General features: G+C 40.0%; 1 protein-coding gene across 1 annotated transcript in view; it reads right to left on the bottom strand.

Annotated features, from left to right (window-relative positions):
* Positions 1-26,029, bottom strand: part of LOC102072868 (cytosolic phospholipase A2 epsilon) — a 26,896-nt gene extending 867 nt beyond the window's left edge. Inside the window, exons 1-18 of the mRNA XM_026794113.2 lie at positions 25,860-26,029; positions 19,029-19,165; positions 15,670-15,801; positions 14,534-14,574; positions 14,068-14,110; positions 13,283-13,346; positions 12,441-12,604; positions 12,088-12,180; positions 11,527-11,564; positions 10,766-10,901; positions 9,167-9,303; positions 8,505-8,727; positions 6,952-7,066; positions 6,302-6,439; positions 3,170-3,277; positions 2,076-2,267; positions 1,505-1,671; positions 170-356 (exon numbers count right to left, since the gene is read on the bottom strand). Coding sequence (XP_026649914.1) covers positions 170-356; positions 1,505-1,671; positions 2,076-2,267; positions 3,170-3,277; positions 6,302-6,439; positions 6,952-7,066; positions 8,505-8,727; positions 9,167-9,303; positions 10,766-10,901; positions 11,527-11,564; positions 12,088-12,180; positions 12,441-12,604; positions 13,283-13,346; positions 14,068-14,110; positions 14,534-14,574; positions 15,670-15,801; positions 19,029-19,165; positions 25,860-25,872 — 2,128 coding nt within the window. The 5' untranslated portion in view covers positions 25,873-26,029. The remainder of the gene's footprint in view (positions 1-169; positions 357-1,504; positions 1,672-2,075; positions 2,268-3,169; positions 3,278-6,301; positions 6,440-6,951; positions 7,067-8,504; positions 8,728-9,166; positions 9,304-10,765; positions 10,902-11,526; positions 11,565-12,087; positions 12,181-12,440; positions 12,605-13,282; positions 13,347-14,067; positions 14,111-14,533; positions 14,575-15,669; positions 15,802-19,028; positions 19,166-25,859) is intronic.

The raw sequence follows: 26,029 nt of genomic DNA, 5'->3' as shown, positions 1-26,029 counted from the left end.
CCACCTCCTACTTTCCAGGGAGGCGCAATGCTACTCCTTGCTCCCTTGGAATCTGCATTTCTCTCCCATGGGAGGCACAGCAGGGGCGGGAGGAGGCCGTGCTACACCATGTCTCCCATTCCACAGCCAAAGGGCTGCCAGGTGGTGGGAGAGCCATCCCATGGCTTACCAGGCTCTTTGTATTTTCTGAAGGAGTCATTCACCAGCGGGAAAAACACCACAGTTGGTGCCTCTGGGGTCTCTGTGTCTTCAAAGATGTAGCACTCCTTTAGATTTTTCTTCTCTTCTTCACTCATTTGGATTTTGGGAAATGGGATTCCCTGCTTTTGAAAGTATTTGGAGGCTTCTTCCAACGGCTGAATTCCGACAGAAAAGAAGAAAAAGTCAGAAGTTCTGCCACACTCTACCGCTTTTCCTAATGCATCCATCAAAAGACCTCCACAAAGATTTGGGAGCAGGGTTCGCTGTCAATATTTCTTCGCTCTTACATGAGATATTAAGTACTATTAACAGAACTATTCAATACCCAGCCTCCAACTTGCACTCCTGATTGGTGTTCTACCTTCTTCTCCTTCTCCTCATTAGCCTTTATCTCTAGAGGATAGGTAAAATGTCCATGACTATGGGAAGGGTGGCCTAGCAGCTTAGGATACAGAAAGATGCCTTGTCTGGAGAAGATCCTGAAACAAGTAGCATGGGCAAGAATCTGAAACAGTACAGTTTTTAAATGCAAAATCACAAATTTTTTTTTGACTTAGCATAAAGTATTTAAAAATCCCTGTCTTAGATGCCTTAGGATGGTTCTGAAAAGTGATATAAGCAAACAGTGATCTGGGAGCAAATAGTATCTTAACTAAAAGGTTAATCTTGCAGGTGTGTAAGCAATTTTTGAAAACAGGATTTTGCTTCCTGAGTCTGGTTGGCACCTGTGAAAATTTTAGTCCTTAAGAATTTCTGTCTTATCCATATCTAGTAACAGGAATTATAGACCAGATTATTAGATGGTATCTGAAAGAGCAAATGTTGTCAAAGGACAATTCTTTTCCACAATTTCGAACAACAACAAAAAAATCCAGTTACTGTTCTAAAAACAACCGGACAAAATATTTCTAATTATATGGCATGTGGGTAACTTTTATATGAACATCACAACACAACCATAATGAGTTCATCAGCGGTGGTAACTAGAACTAGATAAACAATGAGAGTGAAATCTAGATAGCAAAATGGAGATCACAGGCACACATAGGTCTAGGAAATAGCATTTAGCTATTAGAGGGTTAATTCAAATAAAATATTTAGAAATCTGATATTACTTCTGTTCTCAGGGGATTTACCTGAGCATCACTTACAAGACCTAAGTGTCTGCACAGGGAGCTGTAGACCAAGGATACTTTTTTCCCGGAATCAGTTTATTCTACATAAATTATTCTGAATCTTTAGGAATTAAGGAGGGCTAGAAGGCAGCAGTTATTTATCAAAGAAAAGAGAGTGTTTTTCACACCAAGGTCTGTGATCCAGAAGAATAGTTCAAGTGCAGGACAACATCCACTTTCCTCTCTGGTCTCATGAGTGGTGGGTAGCTAATATCGATGTATCCCGCCGTGTCTGCCAGGCACATGAACTCTGCTGTTTCTGTCAGCTGGTTGGGGAAATGCTCTAGTACAGTATCTAAAAGGAAATATTTGTTATGATGAGTGATTCACTGAAGAAACAGTACATTTGTTTTTTGACTAATAAGGAAAAATTGGGAAAAATGCCTCTTGGCTATCCATTACATTTACTTTTTCTAAAAGATCCTTAAACACGGCAGATGTTCAGCCTTCACACATGAAAGAAAGACCTGTTCAAGTTAAAAAGAGAGTTCTTTCTCATGTTTCTATCCTTCCACCCCACATGAGCAGTAATTTTATTTCCCTGGAGTCAAGGAAATTCCTGAAGCTGATTTGACTGTATGAAATTTAAATAGTTATCTTGAAATATTAATTTCCAAATGTTCATCATCTGCCTTCTCTTCACTGATGAAACCACCAACCATCTAAGAAGGTAAAAAAATTATATTCAAGGATGTTTACCTTTCCATCTACAGAAGTTTTTGTTCTGAAGGTATTCATTGTGCAACTGGAATCCCTTCAGGAAGTTGTAGAACTTTGAAACCATCACCCGCTCTGTCAGGATCCGCCGAATGATGCCCACGATGCCACATTCGGGGGTGACCAAGTAAGTCTCCAACTCATGTCTCCTGTCTGATGGAGAAGGCTCTTCTCCTGAAAGACAGAGGAGATGAACAAATTGTTGTTTTGATACAGTTCTTTTCAATACTTAAAATAAGAGAGTGCATCTCGTATTAGCTAGGGAAAAGATGCTAATAAGGCTTTGCAACATACAAATAAATCAATATCAAAATAGGAAAAACAAGAAAATCAGTCTTCAGTAAAGCCTATTCCATGAGAAACAGAGTGGCAACAAACTTGCTAAAACTGGAAAAAGTGATCCATTCTTTGATAGAACTCACAGATAGATTCCCTGTGTGAAGGTTAGGGTAGATTCAGAATCTGGACCTGTTCCTTTCAAGGTAATAAATATCAGCTTTTTAAGGAAAAAAAGCTGTCAGGAGACTGAGACATCCACAAAAGAACAAAGAAATAGGGTCGTGCTAAACAGTACCTCATGAGATGGGGAAGAGAGGCAATGATTTTCTATCACATACATTTATTGATTTCTTGAGCTTAGGGCTTTGCAACACTTCCACAGAGAAAGTGATAGAAACCCATAAACCAAGCTCACTAACTGCTCTTAAACACAGGAAGGACAACCAAGGCCTCTTAGAAAAACACAGGTTTATATCAAGATCAAAGAACATTGAAATGGCATTGCATGCAATTGAAGTCTTCAACAACAATGAAAAGCACCAGCTGCTGAGGCAGACAGAGCACAGCACAGAGGTGTGTGTTACAATGTGGAGGTTCACCAAAGGGCCCCTGGCAAAGACAATCTGCTTAAAACCTTCAGTAGTTTTATATTTCCGTAAATTCAGTATAAGAGAGATTAATGGAAATAATATTGCTATGAATAAATTCAGAGAGGAAACCTAATTAGATAAAGCTTACAACATGAAGCCTCTGGATTTTTAGGCACCAGGTAAAACAGAAACAGAAACATAACTAACCAGTATCAACAGTGCTGTGTTGGGTACACCTCAGTGAGCGTCTCTGTGTAGGGTTTGACGAATGCCAGGCATCCAAGAGGTTGTACGAAAATACATTGCTCCATAGGCCTGTGCAATGGTAGAGAACAGGGAAGCTTCTTCAGAAAAATTCTAATGGAAAATATCCCTTTAAAAAATAAACTCAGCTTTGAAAGGAGTATTGGAAAGCCTCAAAGTTTCCAAATTATCACCAAAACCTATACGAAGTTCTTTTCAGCAATTAGCATTCTGTTGTCAAAAGAGGAGGCTAAATAGCTTAAAATATTGTGTGAGGTTTTCAGCCACTAATTCCTTGCCACATACAAACCAACATTTTCCATCCTATAAACACCTGTCATAAGTGAGCAAAACCATTCCATTTCCTATAAAATAAGGGTCTGGTCTACAAAATACATCATATACAAGTGGATAGTCAGGTAAACATTTGGAAGCTTGTTCTGGACAGTCAAGAATCAAATGGATAGTCTGCAGAAAAGTTCTCTAAATAAAAGACATCTTTGCTGTCCCTCTAAAATTTCTCTCTGCACCAAGTCTTTTGAGGGAGACCCTTCTCCTTCTATTTGTTATTCTCATTCCCATAGTGCTTCTCCCGCTTTTGCCATCCCATGTAAAAGAACATCTGAAAGTGTCTTCACAGTGCAGAAATCTCCAGAAGTCTCTTGGATTTTGAAGAGCATCTCTTCCTCCACAGCAATGTCACAGGCCCCCAGAAGAACTCTAGCAGAGAAGGCAGGGCTGTGCTTTGCCTTGAAAATCTCTACCAGTGAAAGTTTTGCAAAAGCCATACATTGTACAGGATGCAATAACTTGAGTTGCACAACAAAATAATTATTCATCCCATAAATTATTAAAACATGGCTTGTTTTAAAACATGGCATCCCTTTAAAACATGGCTTGTTTCTAGAGTGAGACAGAAATCCAAGAGCCTTCTTTTTTAAAGGAAGTCCTTGTAAGTATAGACTCACTTAGGAAATATTAGAAATGCATAATCAAGAAATCAGATTGGGGCTCTCTGGATCTACATTTAGTTGTCAAGCAGAGTTCATTTGCACATAATGACTGACCAGTTTCTGTCAAGACAACCTCATCTCCCAGTAGCTTGAGAAGCTTCTGTCTAACCCTGCTATGAGAAGACATCTCTGGTTTCTCCTGTCTTGTCGTCTTCTCACTCTGCAACTCCTCCGGTTCCCTTACCCCTGGAGTTACACACTGTTCCTGCGTATTAACCACTTTCAAACATTGTTGTCTCCTCAGAACTTGTTTATAATTGCATGGCAATGTTGCCCTAACCTCTTGCACTGAATTTTCTTTGTACCTATATTGGCTGAAGTAAGAACTGTGATGAGGGATGGTGCCTTTTACTGGGCCATCAGATTTGAAGAGAGTAAACAAGTTCTTATGCACCCCAGCCTTTCTTCTGGAAACATGAGGGTCTTGTATCCCTGTAAGCTCATACAGCTCATTTCCATCTCTAGCCACTGCTCTTAGAAAAAGGCCTTTCCTCTCCCTGTAAATGACACCTTGCTTTTATCTTTAAACTATCAAGCTGTAACTAACAGCACATTTTAATAGTAACCCAAGATGGCATTGCATGTGGTATCACTAGATGGCAACATTGCTTTAAGGCTCCACCTTATCCTTTGTAAAGATGCACGGGTGGCTGAGGGATCACCAGGCTCAGGTGCTAAGGCTGAGAACGGAGCTGAGCCCAGACTGGATGTGTTGGGTGTGCTTGCTCCCTGGCCACCCCGGGTATGGACACACTACCCCAGTGCTATTGAGGAGCTGCAATGGAGGCTCAACATGCTCAGAAGAAGTTTCTGTAGCCCCACCTGGCTCTGCAACCTACCTCCCACCTCTAACAGGCAGCAGAGAGCGCTTAATGGAAGAGTAAAAGAAAAACGGGAAGAATGAAGGATTTCTCCAACGTACTCTCCAGCATCTCGAGCTCCTGGATTTAGAATTTCTAGTACTGGTGGCTGCATCTGAACTACTGGATTTCAGAGCCACCAGTTGTATTTACTAGGCAGTAATTTCTCCTGCCCTTTTCAGATCTATCCATACTCTTGGATCCTGTGTTTTCTTCTGAGTCTTTTCCCTCAAACAACTCTTTTCTTAACTCATGACATCACTGAAAGGATGTCATATTTATTAGCATAGCTAATAAAGCTCTAAGATTTAGCTGTATGACTGAGCACAATATTTTCTTTCTTATAGCCAGCTATTGTCTCATGTTTGGAATAATATGATTATGGACTCCTTCTGCACAATACAGACATTCACAGCTCTCTGAATACCAAATAAGGATTACCATGTGGTGTTGGTGGTTGTACGGATTATTCACTTTGTAAGTTAGCCATTTTTTACCTGTATCCTTGGTGTCATGTTGTGTCTGGTGCTTATTTTCATGCAAAATATCTGTTTAAGACCTGTCTGCAGACAGCTTTAACTCAGAGAACCAATGTACAAAGGGGCATAGTAGTAAGCAAAATTAAAACAAGAATTGCATAAAACCTGCAAAACTGTTTTTCATATATTACTGGGTGCTACCCAATTTACTGAATTAAGAATGAAAAATTTCAACTATTTATAATGGTAGCAAAATTACAGAGGATTTAGAATACTATTAAACTTGCAAGAGTATCAGTAGCAGTTCACAAAACAACTCTAAATTACTGTATTTTGTAATAAACTCAACAATGACATTGCTTTGGCATCTCAGATCATGTCATTCATAGACAAATTTGACTTTGGGATTCTGCTTTCAAAATACAAATGTTTTTCATGTGGAACTCTGCTGCTGGTTGGTTCAAAATGAACCTAGCTTCTTCAAGCAGCCCTGAAGCTTCAGGCATGAGCATCACTATTCAAGACAAGAGCAACAGTGAATAGTGTGGTTTGAAATTTCCTCTCAGTACTTTTAGCCTATCTCCATTGTCTAAGGAGCTCAGTCGGAGGGGAGAACAACATGGTGTACAATTGGTTTCAGTCCTGCATGATGCAGGGCACTGGTTGTAATAGGCAAGGTTTGCATTATATTAAAAATAAAGAACATATTTATGCAATTCAAATTTTTGCAATAGATCACATCACCTTTCATGAAGCAGATTCGGGACTCAGGAAGCTTCTTCATCAGGCGACCCATGAAGAACTCACTGCCAAAATCCTCAGCACGAATGAAGGCACCATATTTTAAGAACCCAACCTCATAAGGGGTGAACTCCACCCATTCTGCAGAGACATAAAACAAACTCTTAAATCTTAATCTTATCCCTACTTCCCTGCTAGAAGGGCTACAAAAAGGCAAAAAGGCAGCTGCAGGATAAACCCTGTCTGTGGGGTGCCCACAGACTGGGCTTCCTCAGGGTAAAGATTTATCATGCAACTGGTGTCAGCCACTCACTCAGTAACCTTTCACAGTGTTCTTCATTCAGAACTTTCCAATTACCCTCTCCAGAGAGAACATAAGGGAAGTTTACACCAAGATGGGTCAGTCTGAGTTACCCCAAATGTGGATGTAAGGCTTGTGAGTATCTGGCTCTCCTTAAACACCTCCCCAGGATTTCTCCTGCCCCGCAGAAGATAAGCTCCTCCCATAGACTAGGCATAAAGTCTGGAAATGGAAAAGGAAGCTAAAGAGGAAAAGAAACTGTTTATAAATGCTTTGGGTCAGCTGTAGAAGAGGTTGAAGTACTGATAATGCAGATAGGTCAAACACCAAATGAGCCCAATTTTGCCATCACCTTTGAACTCTGAAAGGCTGTAATCTTCTTTCATGTTGAGGATCATGTAGATAGGTAGGGGATTTTGACCCTGACTCAATGCTTCTTGCTCATCTGAGAGCTTGTGGTTATTTTTCTGTGAATTGATGAAAAACAAAGAGCAAAATCAAGGGACCTTCTTGGCATAGTTTATGGGTTTCCGAGAGTACAGCAAAATACATAGCTGTTTCCCTCTTAATTTCACTATTCTCTCAACTCATTTTGTGTCCAAACATTTTTTTAACCAAGGAGTCATCTAAACATTTACACATCCACACAGGCTTATTTAATTACAGGTAGAGTTGTAGGACACTTTTTTAAAAAAATGGTCTCCTATTCTTTTTAGTAAATACATTCACTTCACGTGGAAATTTGTTCTCACAGGGATGAATAGAGGAAAACGAACCAAGGCTCTTCAGTTAGGTACTCAGATTCTCATGCTTGTAGAAGGAGTCATAGGTTTTCTTCCCTACAGAAGCCCCTTGGGCTGCTAGTTATGCATTAAGAGATACATGGGGACAAAGCTCTCAACAAGTTTGCAGAAAACACTAAGCTGGAAGGGAGTTGTTGATCTGCTGGTGAGCAGGAAGGCTCTGCAGGGGGATCTGGACAGGCTGGATCAATTGGCCAATCATATGAGGTTCAACAAAGCCAAGTGCCAGGTCCTGCATTTGGATTACAACAACTCCATGCAGCACTGCAGGCTGGGGGAAGGGGGTATGGAAAGCTGCCCAGCAGAAAAGGACCTGGGGATGCTGGCTGACAGCAGCTGAACATGACCCAGTGTGTGTCCAGGTGGCCAAGAAGGCCAGGGGCATCCTGGCCTGTGTCAGCAATAGTAGTAGTACCAGGGCAGTGATTGTCCCCCTGTACTCAGCACTGGTGAGGCCACATCTCACATGCTCTGTCCAGTTTTGGGGCCCTCACTATAAGAAAGACATTGAGGTGCTGGAGCATGTCCAGACAAGGACACGGAGCAAAAGCAATGGAGCTGGGAAAATGTCTAGAGAAAAAGTCTTACAAGGAGCAGCTGAAGGAGCTGGCACTGTGTATCCTGGACAAAAGAAGGCTCAGGGCAAACCTTGTCACTATTTACAACTTCCTGAAAGGAAGTAGTAGATAAGTGGGGATTGGTCTCTTCTTCCAATTAAAAAGTGATAAGACAAAAGCAAATGGACTTAAGTTGTGCCCAGAGAGGTTTAAATTGAATGTTAGGAAAAATTTCTTCACTGGAAGCTAGTCAGCATTGGAACAGGTTCCCCAAGGAGGTGGTGGAAAGACCACCCATGAAAGTGTTTGAAACTTGTGTAGATGTGGCACGTAGGGACATGGGTTAGTGGTGAGCTTGATAATGATAGGTTAATGGTTGGACACAGAGGCCTTTCCAACCTTAACAATTCTAAAACCCCTTTGTTAATCAGCAGAAATCATCTGCTGGATAACGCTGGCATGCTGTCAGGCATCTGCCCCTGGAGCTTCATTTTCCATACAATAGTATTCAGCAGCTGTTCGAGAAAACATAGGAAGAACACTACCCCATCATCTAATGCTTTTTCCAGCAGAAGCCCCCAAAAGTCAACACTAGAGATCTGGTATCCCTCTTGCTTCCGCAGTTTTAGCTCCTTTGCATAGTATTGCAAGCTCTCCAGGGAAAAGCAGCTTAGCTTGCACTTGGTCATGTGTCTGCGGACTTCACTAATCGGTCTTGATAGATCCTGATGCGACCAGTCAGCACTCTGATACAAATGTGACAAAGTCCTGGGGAAAAGAAAGGAAGTGCATTGTCATATGCAGAGAATCTTTCACTTTTTAGACTTAGATTCATGGTCCATATCAAATGGACCAGCTGAGTTTCTTTAAAAGCATCTTTTGGGCTTAGTATACTATTGAAATGACTTTTTGATTTAGAGGAGTTGCCCAATTCACTAGTGAAACTTGAAGACTTGAAAAAAAAGCCCCTCCTTGCTACAAAAGTTCAAGCACAAGGCTGTGATTTACACGCCAGTGACTCAGTAGGAAAGATCCTAGAGCTGAAACAAAGCAGCACCTAGGCCATTCAATTGGGCTTGGGCAATGTGCTCCTAATGCAGCAAAAAAAAAGCTTGAGGCTGCCTTTCTTTACAAAAATGAAGAGAATAAACATCTCACAGCAGACAAGAGAGGTGATGAGTGATGTCTTCATTAAGGGTGTCCTTACCATGTTGAACCAGATGACCCAGTGATGAATGAAATAACATCCAAGAGACCCAGCTTTTGAAGACCCAACAGGTTGCCTAACAGAGATGTCAGTGCCCGGGTGCCACCTCCTGTTGTCATCACTGCTACAACTGGTACCTGTTTAATCATCAACACAACAATGGTAAGCAACACTTTGCTTACCAGCACAAGTGATCAGAGCTGAGTGAAATGTAGCATGCCAGTCCCACAAAAAATTCCAACATTTCACCATTTCCCCTAGCAGGGATGAAAAAAAGGAAACTGTGTATTTTGCAGAGGAAAAAAAAAACAAAACAAAATAGATTTTGAGGATCTTGAATAAAATCAATCATTTTTGATTGTAAATTTTTACACGCTGGCTTATGAAAGCTCATTTATTCAAGGCATTTCAATATTAGACTGCATTTTCCTTAGCAAAACATCTTCTCTTGAGAGGTCTATTTTGATAACAAGCAGAGCTTATCCTCTCTGTAAGTCAAGCATAATAGCAAGATTACATTTCCTGCAAAGTACCTAGAGAATATAATTGCAGTGATGAAACCTAATTGGATGGAAATCTAAATTGTGTGCAGGAAGACAAATTTCTCTAAGAAACCCACTGAGAGAAGAGGAGCCCATTGACATTTTCCACACATATTTCCAGGCAATTGCATCAAAGAAATACTCAACAGTTTCCTGATTCAAATTGAACATTTCAGGTCAAAGCAAAAGTATTCTGATTTGGATTTTCCTGACTATAAGGAAACATTCCCTTGCTGGAAAATCTGAAGTACTTCTCCTAAAAATTCTTATACTTAAGAAACTGCCTGGGTTTTCTCACTATTGTGCAAATGAGAAACAATGTAGTAATATGTTCAGTTTGTGAGCAGGGACATAATTTATAATGTCTAAAACCATGCTGTCATATATTACCTAATATGACTTTGGTCCCGCTGTCCTGGACAAAGGAGAAAACACAGGTGAAAAAAATTACCCAGCTCTCAAGTTGCTTCTTCATTTCTCAAGTTCCTGATCACAGACCATGCTCCTTCCCTAAAGCACTACCCATCCTCACGCTAGCATTGACATACAAACCCTAGGTCAGACAAGCAGATTAGAGAAAAAATGCTGAATGTCTTTGTTCTATTTGAGGAACTGCAACTGAAATTATGAGCACCAGAGGAGAGAAGATAAAGTAAGACACTTCTCATCAGCTGGTATTATGCATCACTTTAACTGTTAGATTTTCTCCCTCCAAAAATCTGATAAAATACATTATGAGGTCTTGGTCTTCTTCTTAGACTGAAGCAAGACTGATAAGCTAAAACAGTCAGACTATCCAGGTCTATAATGCACAGATGAAAAAAAAAATAGAGAAAAAATTCTGATTTATGGCATTATGTTTTCAGGAAAAATGTGTATCAAGAGGGTTTGATACTGGCTCTTCATCTAAAATAGAAAATGTAGAAAAGCATTCCTCAATGCTTTACATAGTGTAGTGAATGTATCAGGGCTAGTTAAGGAACAATATGCAAAAGGCAATGAGCATAACATTTTCCTGTTACATAGCATGTTACCGTCCCTGGGGTGCTCCCCATACCTCATGATCTTCTAGGTCTTGTTCTAAATGTAGTGCTTTTTTCAGAGCAGAAGCCACAAACTTCTTCCTTTTCAGTAGGAAGTTTTTCTCCTCTGTACATAGATCGAACTCTAAGCGAACATCTAAGTTTCTGGACCTGAAGCAAAGTCCAGGGTTAAACAGGGTGTGCACAATCACTTAGAATTAATATCTGGATACTTGCTTACGAGTTGCAACTTTATTACGAGTCTTAGAAAAGCTGCTATTGTGGCCCCAGAAAAGCACATCACAGATGGTATAGATAAGGTAGAGAAAAGGCTGATGAACTCCAACGTAGCAAAATCTTACAGAAAGAAATATTCCTTATTTCTACACTGCTTTTCAGAAAGTGTCTAAGATAAATACTGCAATCGATACATGGATAATATAAATATTGGAATATTTAGGATTTCTTGCCTCAGAACTGCCAGATTTTATAAATAGAAATACTTTGTATTTTTTACAAGTAAGGAAAGGAAAGATAACTTTTTCTAAATATATAGCTCTACATATGTTGCAACCAGAAAATATTATTCTCCCCATCTAAACTGAACTTCTGTATAGCAGCATAACAGGAAATTTCACCTAGCACAGTTAACCACCTTCTGGACATAGGTAATGAACATAGGCGAATAAGGAAATATAATCATTGACTAAATACTTTCCCTCAGTTACAGAAATAGGCTAGGAGGCAAAAAAGCTTTTTTTTCACAATCACAAAACCCTAGGATAGAATTGCTTACCAGTCATTTGACTTCAGATGTAAATTGATTGTCTCATCCTAGGAAAAAAAACCCAAAACACAATATAAACACTGGAGATCATTTTACGTTCTTTCTTTACCATCAGCTCTGAAGCCCTTTTCTTTTTCTAAAAGCTACATTGAGCCAGAAAGCCATAATAATCAGAAAATCCATCAAAATCTTAAAATTTCTCCAAGTCCACTTTATTTTCCTTATATTGTTTTATACTAAAGATAAAGAGAGCAGTACACAGTAAAAACCAACACCACCAGCTCTGCCAGTGTGCTCCATCCTGCCTCATCATTTGCATTTGCTGTGATCTGCATTAGTCCCTGAGGTGGGCACAGAAATCCCTTTGACATGTGTTTGGGTGTAATTTTTTTGTTCTGCTAGGTTCATATGAAAATGTAGAGGTCCATGGTGTTAGGAATTGTTAGGAAGCTAAGGGCACTGACAGTTACATATCTAAATCCCTGCCTTCTTACACTGATCTAATTAACTCATGCCCATTGATCTTTGGTCTATAGCTTAACATTTATTCTAGAAGTTGGTATCAATTACCTTTGCTACTGCCACTTTCTCACTGAATGGAAGTGAATCCAGAGGAATAGTGAGGGATGCATGGCAGTCTTTTTTGTCTTCACCTGAAGTACACTGAAAAATAAATAATAATGTAGAGAAATATTTAATGTATAAACCATACAAAAACACTTCACTTTTTTCAAATGGGGTCCCTGTCCAGCAGTTTTCAAGTTGACATCTAACATTTGTATATCTTAGGGGTTACAATGCTGTTACAGAGCTGAAGTTCATGAAAAAACTTCTTTATTAAATATACAAACTCTTTCCATTTGCCTCAGTAAGTGTAGAAAACCATGAGTTTACTGTGCTTACTCAAGCTGATGATGACATACCGAGCAGAAGTGAGGTTTCTTCTCTGCTAGAGCCATGCACAGCTCTGACAATCCGTACTTGATGTAATGGAAGTTCAGGGGCTTCAGAGGTTGCCAGAAAGAGCCCAGCGACAGGGTCTGGCTCTTCTCATATGATCCCTTCACTGAAAACAAGAAGTCTTTTTCTGAAAAAAAAAAATCCAAACATGAAAAATATACAAAGAAGTTAATGACTATGATCCCAGAAATGGAACATTAAATGGTCTTTCAGAACCTTCAACAATGCTTAAATCTTCCAAACTCTATTTATCCAGCAAGGGAACAGTACAAGAAGTAAGAGAAGAAAAGCAAACAAGCAAATCAAAAACAAACCACAAAACATCAAAAAGCGTATAAAGCTGCAGTAGATGTTTTAAAAACTCAGACATACTGGCAAATTGGATAAAACCTAAGTTGAAATAGAAATATATATTTTCTTCTACTTTACAGCATTTATAAGATTCATTCCTTTAATTTCAAATTCCAGTTTTTATAGTTAGTTAGCACAGACTATAACTGTTGGATCTGTGAACCTGCATATACACTCCTAACTATCCAGTTCTCTAATTGTAAGAACAAAGCATAAAAATTGCCAGATAAGAAAATGACAAAACAAACAACAAACAACCAAAAACCCCATACACAAAGACAAAAATCCAAACAAAAAAAAAACCCAAAAAACTAAAACCAAAAAATAATTGGAAAAAAAAAACAACAAAAACCAAAACCAAAGAAACAAAAGCCCCCAAACCAACCAACCAACCAACCAAGATAAGTCAGTTAACCTAAAATAAGGGGGTTTTGCTTCTAGTTTGAGCTCTAACCTGAAGGTTCTTTTTTTGTCCATTTGCTGTCCACTAGGACTTCCAAGCAGGAAATTTCACGAGACTGTAGCAGGGATAAAAAAATGAGAGGTTAAAGTATATGCCATATCTGGGTGACTTCATTGCTATCTCTCTTTGGTCACTTGAGCCCCTGGGGTCTGGAAAACCGTCCACCTTCTCTTTGTTAGGCTGATAGGAGAAAGACTTTGTCACTCTGAAACTATGACAGGTTTCAGCTGAAAGAAAAATTGGTGTGGTGGTTTTGGACAGGACAGGGGGGCAAATGGGAGTGTGCTGAGACCTCCTGAGGGTAAACTGATGGGTTGGCCAAATCACAGGGATGTCCTTGCTTCCCTGCTTTGGTGAAGCTGGACAGTCAAGTGCTACCTCCTCTAAGTAATGAGTTAAGGGCAGCTGAGAAAGCAACTTCCATATCATCCTGTGGAAGTGGGGAGAACAGGATGGCCATGATGGAGTCGCAAAAGTTTCCCAAAGGAAAGACAGAGCAGCAGTGAGTCAGTGAAAGACCACTTCAGGTTTTGTCAATAGGCTTGGTATCAGCCTGTGGCAGTGAACAGGTCTCTGAGTATCCCAAATGAGTGTGCACATTCTTTCCTAACACATCCTCCCCCGGGGAGCAGCACAACAGAATGGCTACCTGTGTTTGACCCCCATCTCCCTCCCCTTCAGCCCTGCCTGCAGTGAGGTGTTGGGGCGCCTGCCAGATTCACCATTCCTATCACTATTATGAAAACAAAGACAGAAGAGCAATAGTTTAAAATTACCACTAATACACCATTAGTCACAAGCTTTTCAGGAGGGACTGGACTGAAAGAGAAAAAAAAATGCAATCAGAAGTAGTAACACCTAAATACATCCTTAAATGAACATCAAAGAATGATAGCTTCCTTGAAGTTTGTCTTGTCCGGCATGATCTCAAACATGTCACTGATTTTTAATTTAGGGACACATCTGAAAAGTGGTTTTCCCTTTTTTTATAATCGTAATGGTAAAGAATAGTTGTAATAAGTATGATGACTGCAATTCTTATTATCCTCCCTCATTCAGCAAGTAATAGGATAAATTAATAATTAGGATGATTCTTGGTAGATAAGGAATACAGAGTTTTAGCCAATATGCAACTAACTTCATCAACACCAGCTATGCTGAGTATTTTGAACTTTATAATACTAAATGCTAGCATATGTTTTACTGCTTCCAAAGGGGCATTTTCCTGTGGATGTTACTCACATGCTCTCCGATGTAAACTCAACCTCTAGCATCTCCTGCGTCTGCAAAAAAATAATTTATTATAAGCATCTGAATTAATTTTCTTTCTCATTAGCTATGGCTGTCAATTATTATTCTGGCTCCTGAAAGAGTTCTTCAATCAAATCAAATTTCCTTCCTGAACCAGGATATAGTGTGAGGAGTGAAAGCATTTGAGTTAGAGTGATTTTGAAAGTGTTCTCCCTCCTTTGTTAACCAACAATCCTCAGGCCAAAGTGCCCTATTCTTTTTGGTGGTGAGGCATAGTAGAAGGGCAGGCAGTCCTGCAGCAGTAACTGTTGGTTTAAAACCGTCCAGAGTCTTGGCTTTTTACTGTGTAATGTTATCTGAAGAGGGATACTGCTGAATAGAAGAGGGCATTTGCAATTCTTCTGATCGAAAGGACTCCTACAACATGGACAACACACTGACCAGTGCCCGGAGAAGTTAAGGCAGACTGCCTGCCAATATCACTGTGCAGCTGAACACCTACATGTACCATGTAAGAAAAGTCAGTGAAATAGCAAATCTATGGAAGTATCTAAATTGAATACCCACATCCCATGTTGAAGTCATCATGTTTTCAGTTCAGGCACACTGAAACAATGAAATTGCTTGAGCAACTGGCCATCAGCTGGTTTTAGCACCTCAGTATCGATCTTTGGATTCTTTTCAGGCATATTCAAAAGAATAACAGGGCAAGGAATCAGTTTTTAAGGGATACTGCAACATCTGTGCCAGAGGATGCCCAAACTTACAAGTGCTTGTGCTGGGAAAAGAAATTCTAACAAAGAAACTTTGTGCAATGGTGATGAAGTTTTGTATTTCCAACAAAACCTGTTGGAGCAACAGAGTCAAGAAAGAGGGGGGAAAAAGGCAACTCTGGTGTCAGAAAAAACCATCTGCTAAGTGGTTTGATGAGCTAGCAAAAGCCTTCAGGATCATGCCCTTGTCCACTTTACTGATTGAGGTTTGGAAGGTTCTTCACAGGGTATATGAAGTGCATACCAAGAGGAAACAAACTCTCCTACCTACAATTGCTTTAAAAGAACTTGTTCATGAGGTAATATCAAAAAAAAGTATTTTCTTCCTGTGACCAAGGCAGTTTTATCACTCACCTTGGGATTTAGCTGAAATGTCAAGTGAACTGTTTCTCCAAGCTGGATTTTAGCAACATCAAAGAGAACAGTGAAGAGGAGGTCATCTTTAGTGACTGCATTTTCATCATAGACTTTCATCTCAAGAATATTCTGTGAACAGAGGTTCATAATTAGGATCCTATGTTGAGACCTTACAGAGACACAAAATGATGCTGATGTGCTCAGCATGTTAAGGAAAACAGAGAAAGCATGGGGAGAAGTGAGAGAGCATGCAGAACCTTTGCATCCACACAGAGATGAAGAAAGATATTCTGAACCTAACACTGAGTCGAGTTTGTTTAGTTTTCCTGCAGAGTAATTTAAACAACAAATGCTAGTAGAATCACTGAATATCGAAATCCATGTTTGGCCTCCAATTTGGTTTGAGGTCACCACTTTTTCCTGAATTGTAGGAAACCAGCCAGTTGTCAGGACTTTGTTTTTGGTAGATTAAAAACCCTTGGATATAAGCAGCAAATAAAATATATTAAGAATGTACCATATAATTACTTCATGGTTGCATAATTTTATCCTGTAAATTATTAAACAGATATAATTACCATGGAATCTACAGAAAGCAATATGCTTCTGTTAAACTGCACAAATACCACTATATAAATCTCCTACTCTCCCTGCTCTGTTACTGGCCTGTTTGGATGCAGAGGAGAGAGTAACAGCCCCTCCTGTGCCTGATTAGTAGCTCGACATGGGATTCCTCCCAGGTGCTGAGCCTTAACTCAGTGGGGCAATAACTCAGGCCTCCTTCAATATATTCAGCAGCTCATTTTCATGCAAATTACAGGGAGCACTTATCTCAGATTCTTACTTAGGCATCAGATTTAACTTGCTAAGAGGCTTGATGTTTATTAAAGACACACAGTTAGGTTCATGGTCTCACACACAAACACATGGATAAAAGAGAGTGAGCATGTGAACTTTGTTGTCTTAGAAGGTCACAATTTATCTCACAATTTATGGAATGGTCCATACCTAAATGTAATAAGTGATTGACTAGACAAATAACACTGAAAGAAACCTGCAAGAAACTACCAAGGGAGAGATGGCAAATAACCTTGAGTTTGCAATTTACTGTCAGAAGACAGAAACGTTGTTGACCTTTAAGGCCACCTACATAAAAGTATTGCACTGAGGTCAGCCCTGTCCATGACACCTGCTAATAGAAACATACTGTCAAGAGGCAGAGACAGTCAGCCACAGCACCTTGGTTTATAGGCCAGCCATAAACAGCCTGTAAAGCATTATGGAAAGTGATGGAGATGATATGCCTAAAAACAATAGTCTGCAGTTAATAGAAGGCAGGCTTGCCCTGAAAACCAGATCAGTTTTCCTAGCTGTGATACTGCACTGGGATATCCTTATGTGGCTTAAATGCCTGACTTATTTTCTGAGTGACCAACTGATCTGCAGTCCCAGCTACTCCCAGCTGGCCAGGAGAGGCATGCACAGGGTGCTGGCTGGCCAAGGGAGATCTCTGGCCATGCCCCTAGCATGCTGTATGGGAAGCAGCCAGGGGTGTCTGGGCAGTTCACTGTTTCTAACTCTCCTGACAGAGAATATGAGGGCAGCATCACTGGGAGCCAGGTAATGAACAGAGACAGCCCTTGGCAGGGCTGTGTGCCACCAGCTCTGGGAAGGCTTACCCTCCTGGAGCTGTGGGAATTGTCCCTATAGCACAAGCCTGGGAAACCCTTTCTAGCCAGCTGTTTGTCAGACATTCATCCAAACAGATGCCCATCAGTAAACACTGCTGTTCCTGGGAAAAACCCGCACAAACATGCCCAAGCCATGCCCTGTCTCTTTTGTTCCACAGTGTCAGTATTATATGGTTTTACTGAGCTCTGGCTACCATAATTTGGGAAGATGAATACCTCAGCAAAACATAAGACAGGAAAGAAGAAAACAACCGGATCAGCAAACTCTGGTTCTGCTCAGAGGATAATGAGCACAGGAATTGCAGCACGTACAGAGAAACCTGCAAGAGCCTTATCTTAACTGCTAAGCTTTGGTTGTCCCAGATCCCCAGGATACATTTTGCAGCCTACACTCAAGCCACAGCCACCACCACCATGCTGCTGTTGCCACACACGGAAAACTACTCCAGCTAATGCCACATATCCTGTCTCCTGCTGCAAATTTACTGAAATTTAAACATAAGCTCTTCCCAAGCACTACTTCTGAACTAGTTCAAGCAGCTTCCATGGCCAAGGTATTTTTTTAGCTGTTCTGTGCGGTATTGCAGTTTTGAAAAATCTTTCAGGAAGAGCAGGTGCTCCTGTGCAAGAGTTGCAGATCAGTGGGTGTTTGTTCCCACGCTGCAATGTTTGTCCCTTGCCTTTCACCTCCCTAAAAACCCTGCAGGGCTTCATGCAATTGTGCCTCACTGGAATTTTGAAAGTTGGAATTTTTTAGGTTTACAGGGAAAGCACTGGCTGTAGGCCACAGATAGGCAGATGTGAAAGGTGAAAGTTACCAAACAGGGCCCGTACCACCTAACTGTGGCAGAAAGCCTGAGAACATGCATCATGGGCAACTTCTGCAGTCAAAGGCTAGAGGGATTGTTCACTGGAGATCCTGTGGTGTAGGAGCACATTGAGCTATTCCAAATGCTCCTTTGGAGGATTTTATCAATTCTTGAGCGAGACAAGGGACTGACCAGCTGATTTGCCTCTTTTGAGAGTCCTGATCTGGTCCCAGCACTAGGAAATGAATAGTGCAAACTGTAAAGCAGAGATTGTTGCCCCGTGTGTGAAATAAGCTTTGTTTGCTTAGCCTACCATTGATCTTTGTGGACTCCTAGACCCTGATGTTGATGCTGCCTTTTGGAGGGAGAAGACAGTGGGACTTGCAAATCTTCTTAAGCTTAAATATTTATCATCATGATAAAAGTTCATCAAGCTCTCTTTTGCAAACTTCAGGTGTTGGTTGTGACTTTTTTTTTTTATTTTTGGTCATTACAAAGGAATAATAAAAAAGTACTGCCCTGTGATGCTTTCACTACCTAGCTCATACATATCTTTTACACTATTCAATTTACTCTGAAATTTTCACATTTATTAGTGAAAAGACATGATTAAAAAAGGAAAAGAAAAAGTGAAAAGTGATAGAACACCATAGGAATGGTTATGAAGTATCTTGGTTAATTTTTACATATCAGAAAAGTAAATTTAATTTTGCTGCTATATTTTTTTCCATATCCCCCTACCGGCATCCTTGTAGTCCTTCACACATATTTATTTCTGGTTTTATTTTGCTGTACATATTGATCACACTATGATATCTCTGCACCAGAAGAAAAAAAAATGCACTCTGCATCTTACCTTTACTTGGCTCTGGATCCTGAAGCAAAATGTTTCATTCCACACTGGATCTTTGCAGTTCTTAATGGTTTTGGTTCGGACAACCTCCGGGGAAGCAGTGGGCAAGGACAGGCTTATGTAGCAGTCAGTTTGGCTAACTGTATTTGAAAAGGTATGTTGTAACTAACAAATTACTACAAATATCTTAAAGCATAGCTTTATAGCACTGCACGTATACAGCAAATTGCAAAAATGAGGTGTTTCAATAATTTTTCTGACAGTTTTTTATTCAAAACCATTTGTTACTATTTGTTGCCTCCTGAAAGTGGGAGCTCAGGTCATGACTGGCGATTCAAAGAAACTGCTGCAACACATGCAACTGACAAGAAAAGAGCACACAGAGCTAGTTTGACTTAACAAACCCATTATTGATATGTGCCCTGTTGGTTGTAAATGAAGAGATTTCTGTGATGGAGAAGAAAATTTTAAGTGAACCTATTTTAAGAGAACCTTTTTTTCCAGAGTAAAATACTTTCTTAACCACCTTTCCCATCTGGTCTGGTGCCCCCACATATCTGTAATCCAGTCCATGTAATGAGCTGTCTCACCCGACAGGTGATCACATACCTTCACCATGAAAAGCAATATGCAAAAATAGCAGTGCACTTTTATCTTACTGTGATTTAAACTCTGAGCCCTGATAGAGAAGAAAATTCTAATTTCTGGCAAAGGTGGCAATGTCACAGAAGGTTGCACAGTGAGATACAAATATGGCATTGAATGTTAATGCACAGCAGTTGCTTTGGGTTTGTTTTGTCTCCAGACCTGCCTGGGTGGGCACAGCTGTCACAGAATCATGGAATGGCCTGGGTTGGATGGGATATTAAGACCACCTAGTTCCAGCCTCCCTGCTGTGGGCAGGGGCACCCTCCACAGTTGCCCTGTGAACCTGTGGTAATGAGCTGAGACCCTGGCAATGCCGTGAAGAATGCAGGGACTCAGTCTCTCTACACTGTCATCCACCCTTTCCACCCTCCCATTTTGAGCAAATCTGCTGTCCTTTCAAGGGAATTGACATTTCCTTTGTTCTCTGGGCAACTACAGCTGTCTCCAATGTCTCCAGCTCTAAAACTTCGTGTATTCACACTATAGCTCAGATTTGGGTATAGTAACACACAATTTGGTACTGTACGTACAGACATGCTGAGAGGCAGCATGACCAATTGGGTAACCTGCTGGAAAAGGTCTCATAGCAGGTTGGTTCCATTCCCAGCCCTGTCACAGACTGCTAAATCACTCTGGGCAATTGATTTCATTTAAATTTATCTTGCTTCTCCATCTGCATTTCCCGACTAATAACACAGTGATAACTATTCTTTCCACTTTTGAAATCTGCTTGGATGTGACCCAGGTAATTGTAATTGTATTATTCTTTCTCTACCAATCTCTTGGGTCTCCTTCCACATTTTCTTTTAGCTTGTGGGGTGAGCCATGCTGCAATGAATAGGTGTTACTTAAAGCAATTTGTGCAATCAGTGTATGTATGATTTATCTTTCAAGTCTTATGATACTGTCTGAACATGAAACATCTTCGAGTTTTTCAGCATGCACTTGATTGTTACACCCTTACTCCCATAGTAGGTAAGAAATTACTTTAACATTGCAATAATGTTTAAAAATATCCTAATATTACACACAATAATAAGAGACATCTGCATTTGTAATTTTAAAATGCAGAATGTATGCAACACATCTGTTGATAATAATTTGTTGGTAATGAAACTATTTGTTTAGCTGTCTCCCACACACTATTTTCGAAAACTCTTTCATTGATTTTTAACATTTGAAAAAGAACTTTGCATAGTTAGTGGTACCAGAGGAGCAGGCTGTTTGTTCAGCAACTGCAAGTTATGCACTAATGATATATGGGTGTTTTAGAGAATTTGTTCATTTGTGATCTGGGATACCTCTTTGTTGTACACACGAGCTATGAGTCCTGGTTTAGAAGAAAGACATTCATTATTTTCAGAGTATCAAAGTGATAAACTTATGACTTACACTCTTGTATCTAGATAGAGCTGTGGTAGGTTCAGTTCTTCATCCTCCCTGAACATAACAGACCTATACCAACCTGAAAGGCTAGTTCAGTCTTTAGCAAGGCTGCTTACCCTTAATAAGAGTAAAAACAGAGTCCCACAATCTGATGATCCACATTTAATACCAAGTAGGTTAGCAACCAGTGAGGTCTCAGTCTCAACACAGCCTAAGACAAGAATGTAGGTGGAGACAGATATTTGACTCTGAAAGCAAGCAATCAAAGGAAGGACATTGCATGAAGAATAACAAATTATACCCCAGAACTAAAATGTTGCAGGATGCATCTGGCAAGTTATATAAACAACACAAATTTAATTACATGTTGGACCAGATCCCAAACACACAATGTTAAATGTCAGTGCAGGTGATCAGATTTAGCACTGAGATGCTTTTGCATACACTTTTAGCCCTGGAGAAGAACATGTGGATGCTCACTCAGTGTCTTCCATGTTGTATTCTCTTCCACTCTTTTCCTCTTTCCACTATAAAATGCTTTAACTCTTACCAGCTACTAACCATACCCAAATTGAAGAGGATTGAGTTAGGCAGCCTGGCATATGAGAAAGAGCTGAAAGACTTGAGTTTACTAATTAAACAGCAACAAAAATATTGTCAAATAATCAGTTCTGTAATGTCCAAATGATTGATACAAAGAGGATAATGATATGTGTCTCTGTGTGATCAGAGGCAAAAATTAGAATACTGCTCCAGCTCTTAGAGGATTAGCTCTAGCAAGAGAGATTTTATAAATTTTTTAGGTAACTCACTTCAGACTGTTCTAGTACTCAGACATGTATGAAACTTGTGACAGACAAGCTAAATTTCATCCTGCTTCAAGAGATGAGGACCAGCCCAGGTAAACCTGTAAGGTGTAATATGGAAATGCTGCCACGCAATTTCCGTGGTTTTGCTGGAAGGCAGAAAACAGGATAATCATGTCAGGCCAATTAGAGTCACAGAAAACAGCTAAGCCATTTCCCTGCCAGGGTTGACTATCAGGGAAAGAAGCAATAGGACAACTGTATATGGTACACCAGCCCAAGGGATCAATTACCAGATAGCTGGGTGCTGTCTCCAAAACAACTCCAAACCTCCTTCTTTGACACATTTGAAATAAGACTGTAAGTTCCTTGGAAGAGTTGCCCCCTTTTCATTCTAAAAAAGTACAGTATCAGAGGAACAAGGTCTAAATCCATACATAGAGTCTCCAGGTACCATCACAATACAGTCATCAAAATGAAACAACACAAAAAGCAACACAATGTAATGCAGAGAAGGCCATGCACAGCTGAACTACAAATCATGCATTTCTGTAGGCATTCCCTTTTCAGACTTTTTAAAAGTATTGCCACTCTTTCACTGTTCCCACCCTCAGATAATCAGCCAGTAAGACCCAAAATGGTGTATATTTTTGGAAAAGAGGTATTACCAAATGGTCAGATTTTCTTTGTTCCACCTGAGACCAGCTTGGGGTGATAAGATGGTGCAATCTCAGCTCTATTGCTAGCTAAGATTTTTAAGTAGGTTCTTTCATTTCCTTTTAAAAATAAACTAGCCAAAACTAAGTCTTGGTCAGACATCAGCGCAGATACAGAGGGTAGTAAGAGCATCTAAAGAAACCATTATCAGAAGAAAACATCATAGAAACAGATTTGGAAACAGGCTGCAAGCAGTACACACAAATGCTTTGGATTTCAAAAACAGGAGCGGGAACAAAATTAATACCATAAAGAGCTGAATTACCAAACCAACACTCACAAATTTTCTTTCTTCAGAAAGTGTTCACAAGAATTGTGTTTACTCAATAAGGGAATAGAAACAAAATTGTTCTAAAAGTTTAGCTAATACTTTTTGTTTCCTTAAGCATCATTATTTTGACTCAGAAATGCCTCTGACAAGGCATTCTTGGTCAAGATTGATCCTAAACAAGTAAGAAAAGATGAGCACTTTTGTCAGGAAAATATTGAGGACTCCTGTAAATTTAACTGTAGAATATGATGCAAACAATAGTACCAAAATTTGGGAGTGAATCTTACTTTTAACCTTCACTGGCTTCTTATTGCAGCACTACTTTATTGTCTCTTGCTGAGGATACAGTCATAGAAAGTGCCCAAGAGAGGAGCCATAGTCCCATGGGGACATTCTCATGTATCTTCTCAACAGTGCAATCAATCACAGCCATGTCAAATCTAGCCTCTCTACTTTGCATTGGCCTCCCACATAACAGCAAATCACATCTGGGTTCTTGGTCCTTATCTACGAGGTAATCAGTGTCTTCCATTCAGCAAAAAGGTTGCCCAGAGCTCCAGAGAGCATCACTGATGAAGGACATCAAGCTCTGAGAATCTTGCCTGTGGGCAGGGCTTTCCCTGGCACTACTCCAGGTGTTCAAAACCTCCACAGTGACCAAGACGTACCACAGACCTTATTGCATTGTGCCTTTATTGTACCAGTCACCTCAGCAGTGTTCATCTACGTCCATTGGTAAGGAGGCTACGAGAGAGAGATGCATAAAACAAAACGTGTCTCTGCTCAGAGGGCAGAGAAAGAATGAGTCCCTAATGACAGATATCAGTCACATGGCATAATACATAACTGGATGAACTGCAGATGCTGCTGTTTTTGATGAAACAGGAACAACCAAGACAGGTACTGAGGTGGAAAAAATCTATTGGGATTCAATGAACAAAAATATATTTTTCATAATAAAATATCAAACTTGAGAAGCTGTACATTTGCCCTGTGTTCTTGTTCCAGCCAGAGCAGGCTTAATTTTTGCAGTAGCCAGGAGGGGGTATGGCTAGGACCCAGAGATTATTGCCTGGAGATGGAGGAAGGGACTCTCTTCATTAATATAGTTGCTGTTACTGCTTCCTTTCTTATCTCATTGCTGTTTCCAGTAAATTGTTCTTATCTCAACCCGTAATCTTTACCTTTTTTGGACTCCAAGTCTCTTCTACAGCCCACCAAGCAGGAGAAGCAAGTGGCACTTTGTAGGAAGAGTCTTAGTGGGAGCACTAAATTGGGAAGTACATTTCTAAACCACAACAGCCCATCAAACAAATACCCCAAAAAATCCTGAAGCAATTCCTATAATGAGTAAACCTTTATTATAAATCTTCTGTTGTTATGAATTGTCAATAGTTATAATACTTGAATAATTTAATTATCAATATCTGTTACTTATGAATTCTTTGAATGTCCAATAGCAAGTAATAGTACTGTCAACACAGGTTTATTGATATTCAGTTTGTGGTTAATGTGGTTAGTGTCAAGCTAAGTATACTTTGGTCCTAGACTCAATACCCCTCTGTGCAACAGTAAGGAGGATATAGAGTAAAATATAGTCCTTATCAAGGATGATGAAAAATTCCAAGGTATAATGATTTCAAAAAAGATGTGGGAGACTATAAAGTCTGGGAAAAGGCAATGCTCAGCTCATTTTCTTAAATGGTGAGAAGGTGTTACTCAGCTCAGCCCAAGGAAATGTGTAAACAGAAATCCTATTCAGGAATCAAAGAACACACTTCATAATCATCTGTTTTCTGAGAGCAAACTAGAAAGGTACTTCCTGAGCAAAGTCTGCCACTGCCTTTTAACTCTGAAAGCAAAATGGCAGAGGAAGAATGAATGATCTTGAATCACCACATGGACCTGTGTCCTCTCAAAGCACCGTGTGGTTCTGCATTGCTGCCATCACCACCTACTCATTCCAGCCTCTCTTCTCCACCTAAGCTTCTGCCTTGTTCATTTCCATTGCCTCCACCCTTTTCAAACCTGTTTTAAAACTGGTTTTGACATTTTAAAATATTTTGAAAGCTGTTTCAACCAGTCATTAACGAGAAGCCCCCACTAAACAAGATGATAATGAAGCCTACTAGGACCACATCACAGTCCTTAAAGTTCATACCTCCTCAAGGAAGGACAGGAGATGCAATGCCACCAGCACTGGTACAGTATTAGAGCACAGTAGCTGATCTCACCTTTCCTTTTGAGACAGAGATGAGCATACCATTTACCTAAGGTTCTTTACTTTCACCAGTCTCTCAGTCAGTAAATCAGTTCAACTTCCTAATGCCTCTATGAGGCTTCTGGTGTCCTTGCTGAAGCCCTGGCTCTGAGTTTCTTTGACTCAGAGAACTCTTCTGCTTTAAGACTACACCAAGAATCTAAATGAAGCCATGAAGGAGCATCACACACAATACCTTTGACCAGCAGAACAGTTTTCTGCTCTTGCACACAGAAACACACAGAAGCCAGCATGGCTGCAAGAAGATGCATGTACACCTACATACAACCCATTGATACCTAGCAGAAGAGATGCAATTATTCCCACAGCTGTAAGGAGGTGTGCAGAGCAAGTAAGGATCTCCTTGATTGTAAACAGCACTTTTTAGTGTCCTTTTTAGTGGCAGCTTACGCTGCTATCAAGGCACAGAGAAGACTTTTTGTCTCCACACTATTTATCATTAATACAATAGAATAAAATTGTATATAGTACAATATATGCTACATTCCATGATGGCCACCAAAGACTTGAAAAAAAGGAAAGAAAAATGAATTAGTCTTCTGGATTAGAGAATACAAAACAGGTAACCTGAGGGAAATTAGGTTTATATACGTGTTTGGTAACAATGAACTCAGCAAGAGCATGAGCAGGCTTGGGTCACATGAGCTGATGAAACCAAAAAGAAGACTGAATAGAAAGGAACAGAAAAAAAATGCCGCTGTGAAACTGATTCATGTAATACTCACTGAGATTATCCATTCAGTTGGTTACTCCTATTATTAACTCTGGTTATGGCTTTATTACAAACATCAATCGAGACCAGGCCTCCATTTCAACAGGTACCTCAGTAGTTGTGCAATAAGTTCTTGAACTTGATCTAGCAGCTTACAATTACAGTAAAAAAGCCCTGCTCCGG

Source organism: Zonotrichia albicollis, chromosome 6 (genome assembly GCF_047830755.1).
Source record: "Zonotrichia albicollis isolate bZonAlb1 chromosome 6, bZonAlb1.hap1, whole genome shotgun sequence".
Taxonomy (NCBI): domain Eukaryota; kingdom Metazoa; phylum Chordata; class Aves; order Passeriformes; family Passerellidae; genus Zonotrichia; species Zonotrichia albicollis.
The sequence above is the reverse complement of the archived record's forward strand: the minus strand, read 5'-3'. Positions and strand labels throughout refer to the sequence as shown.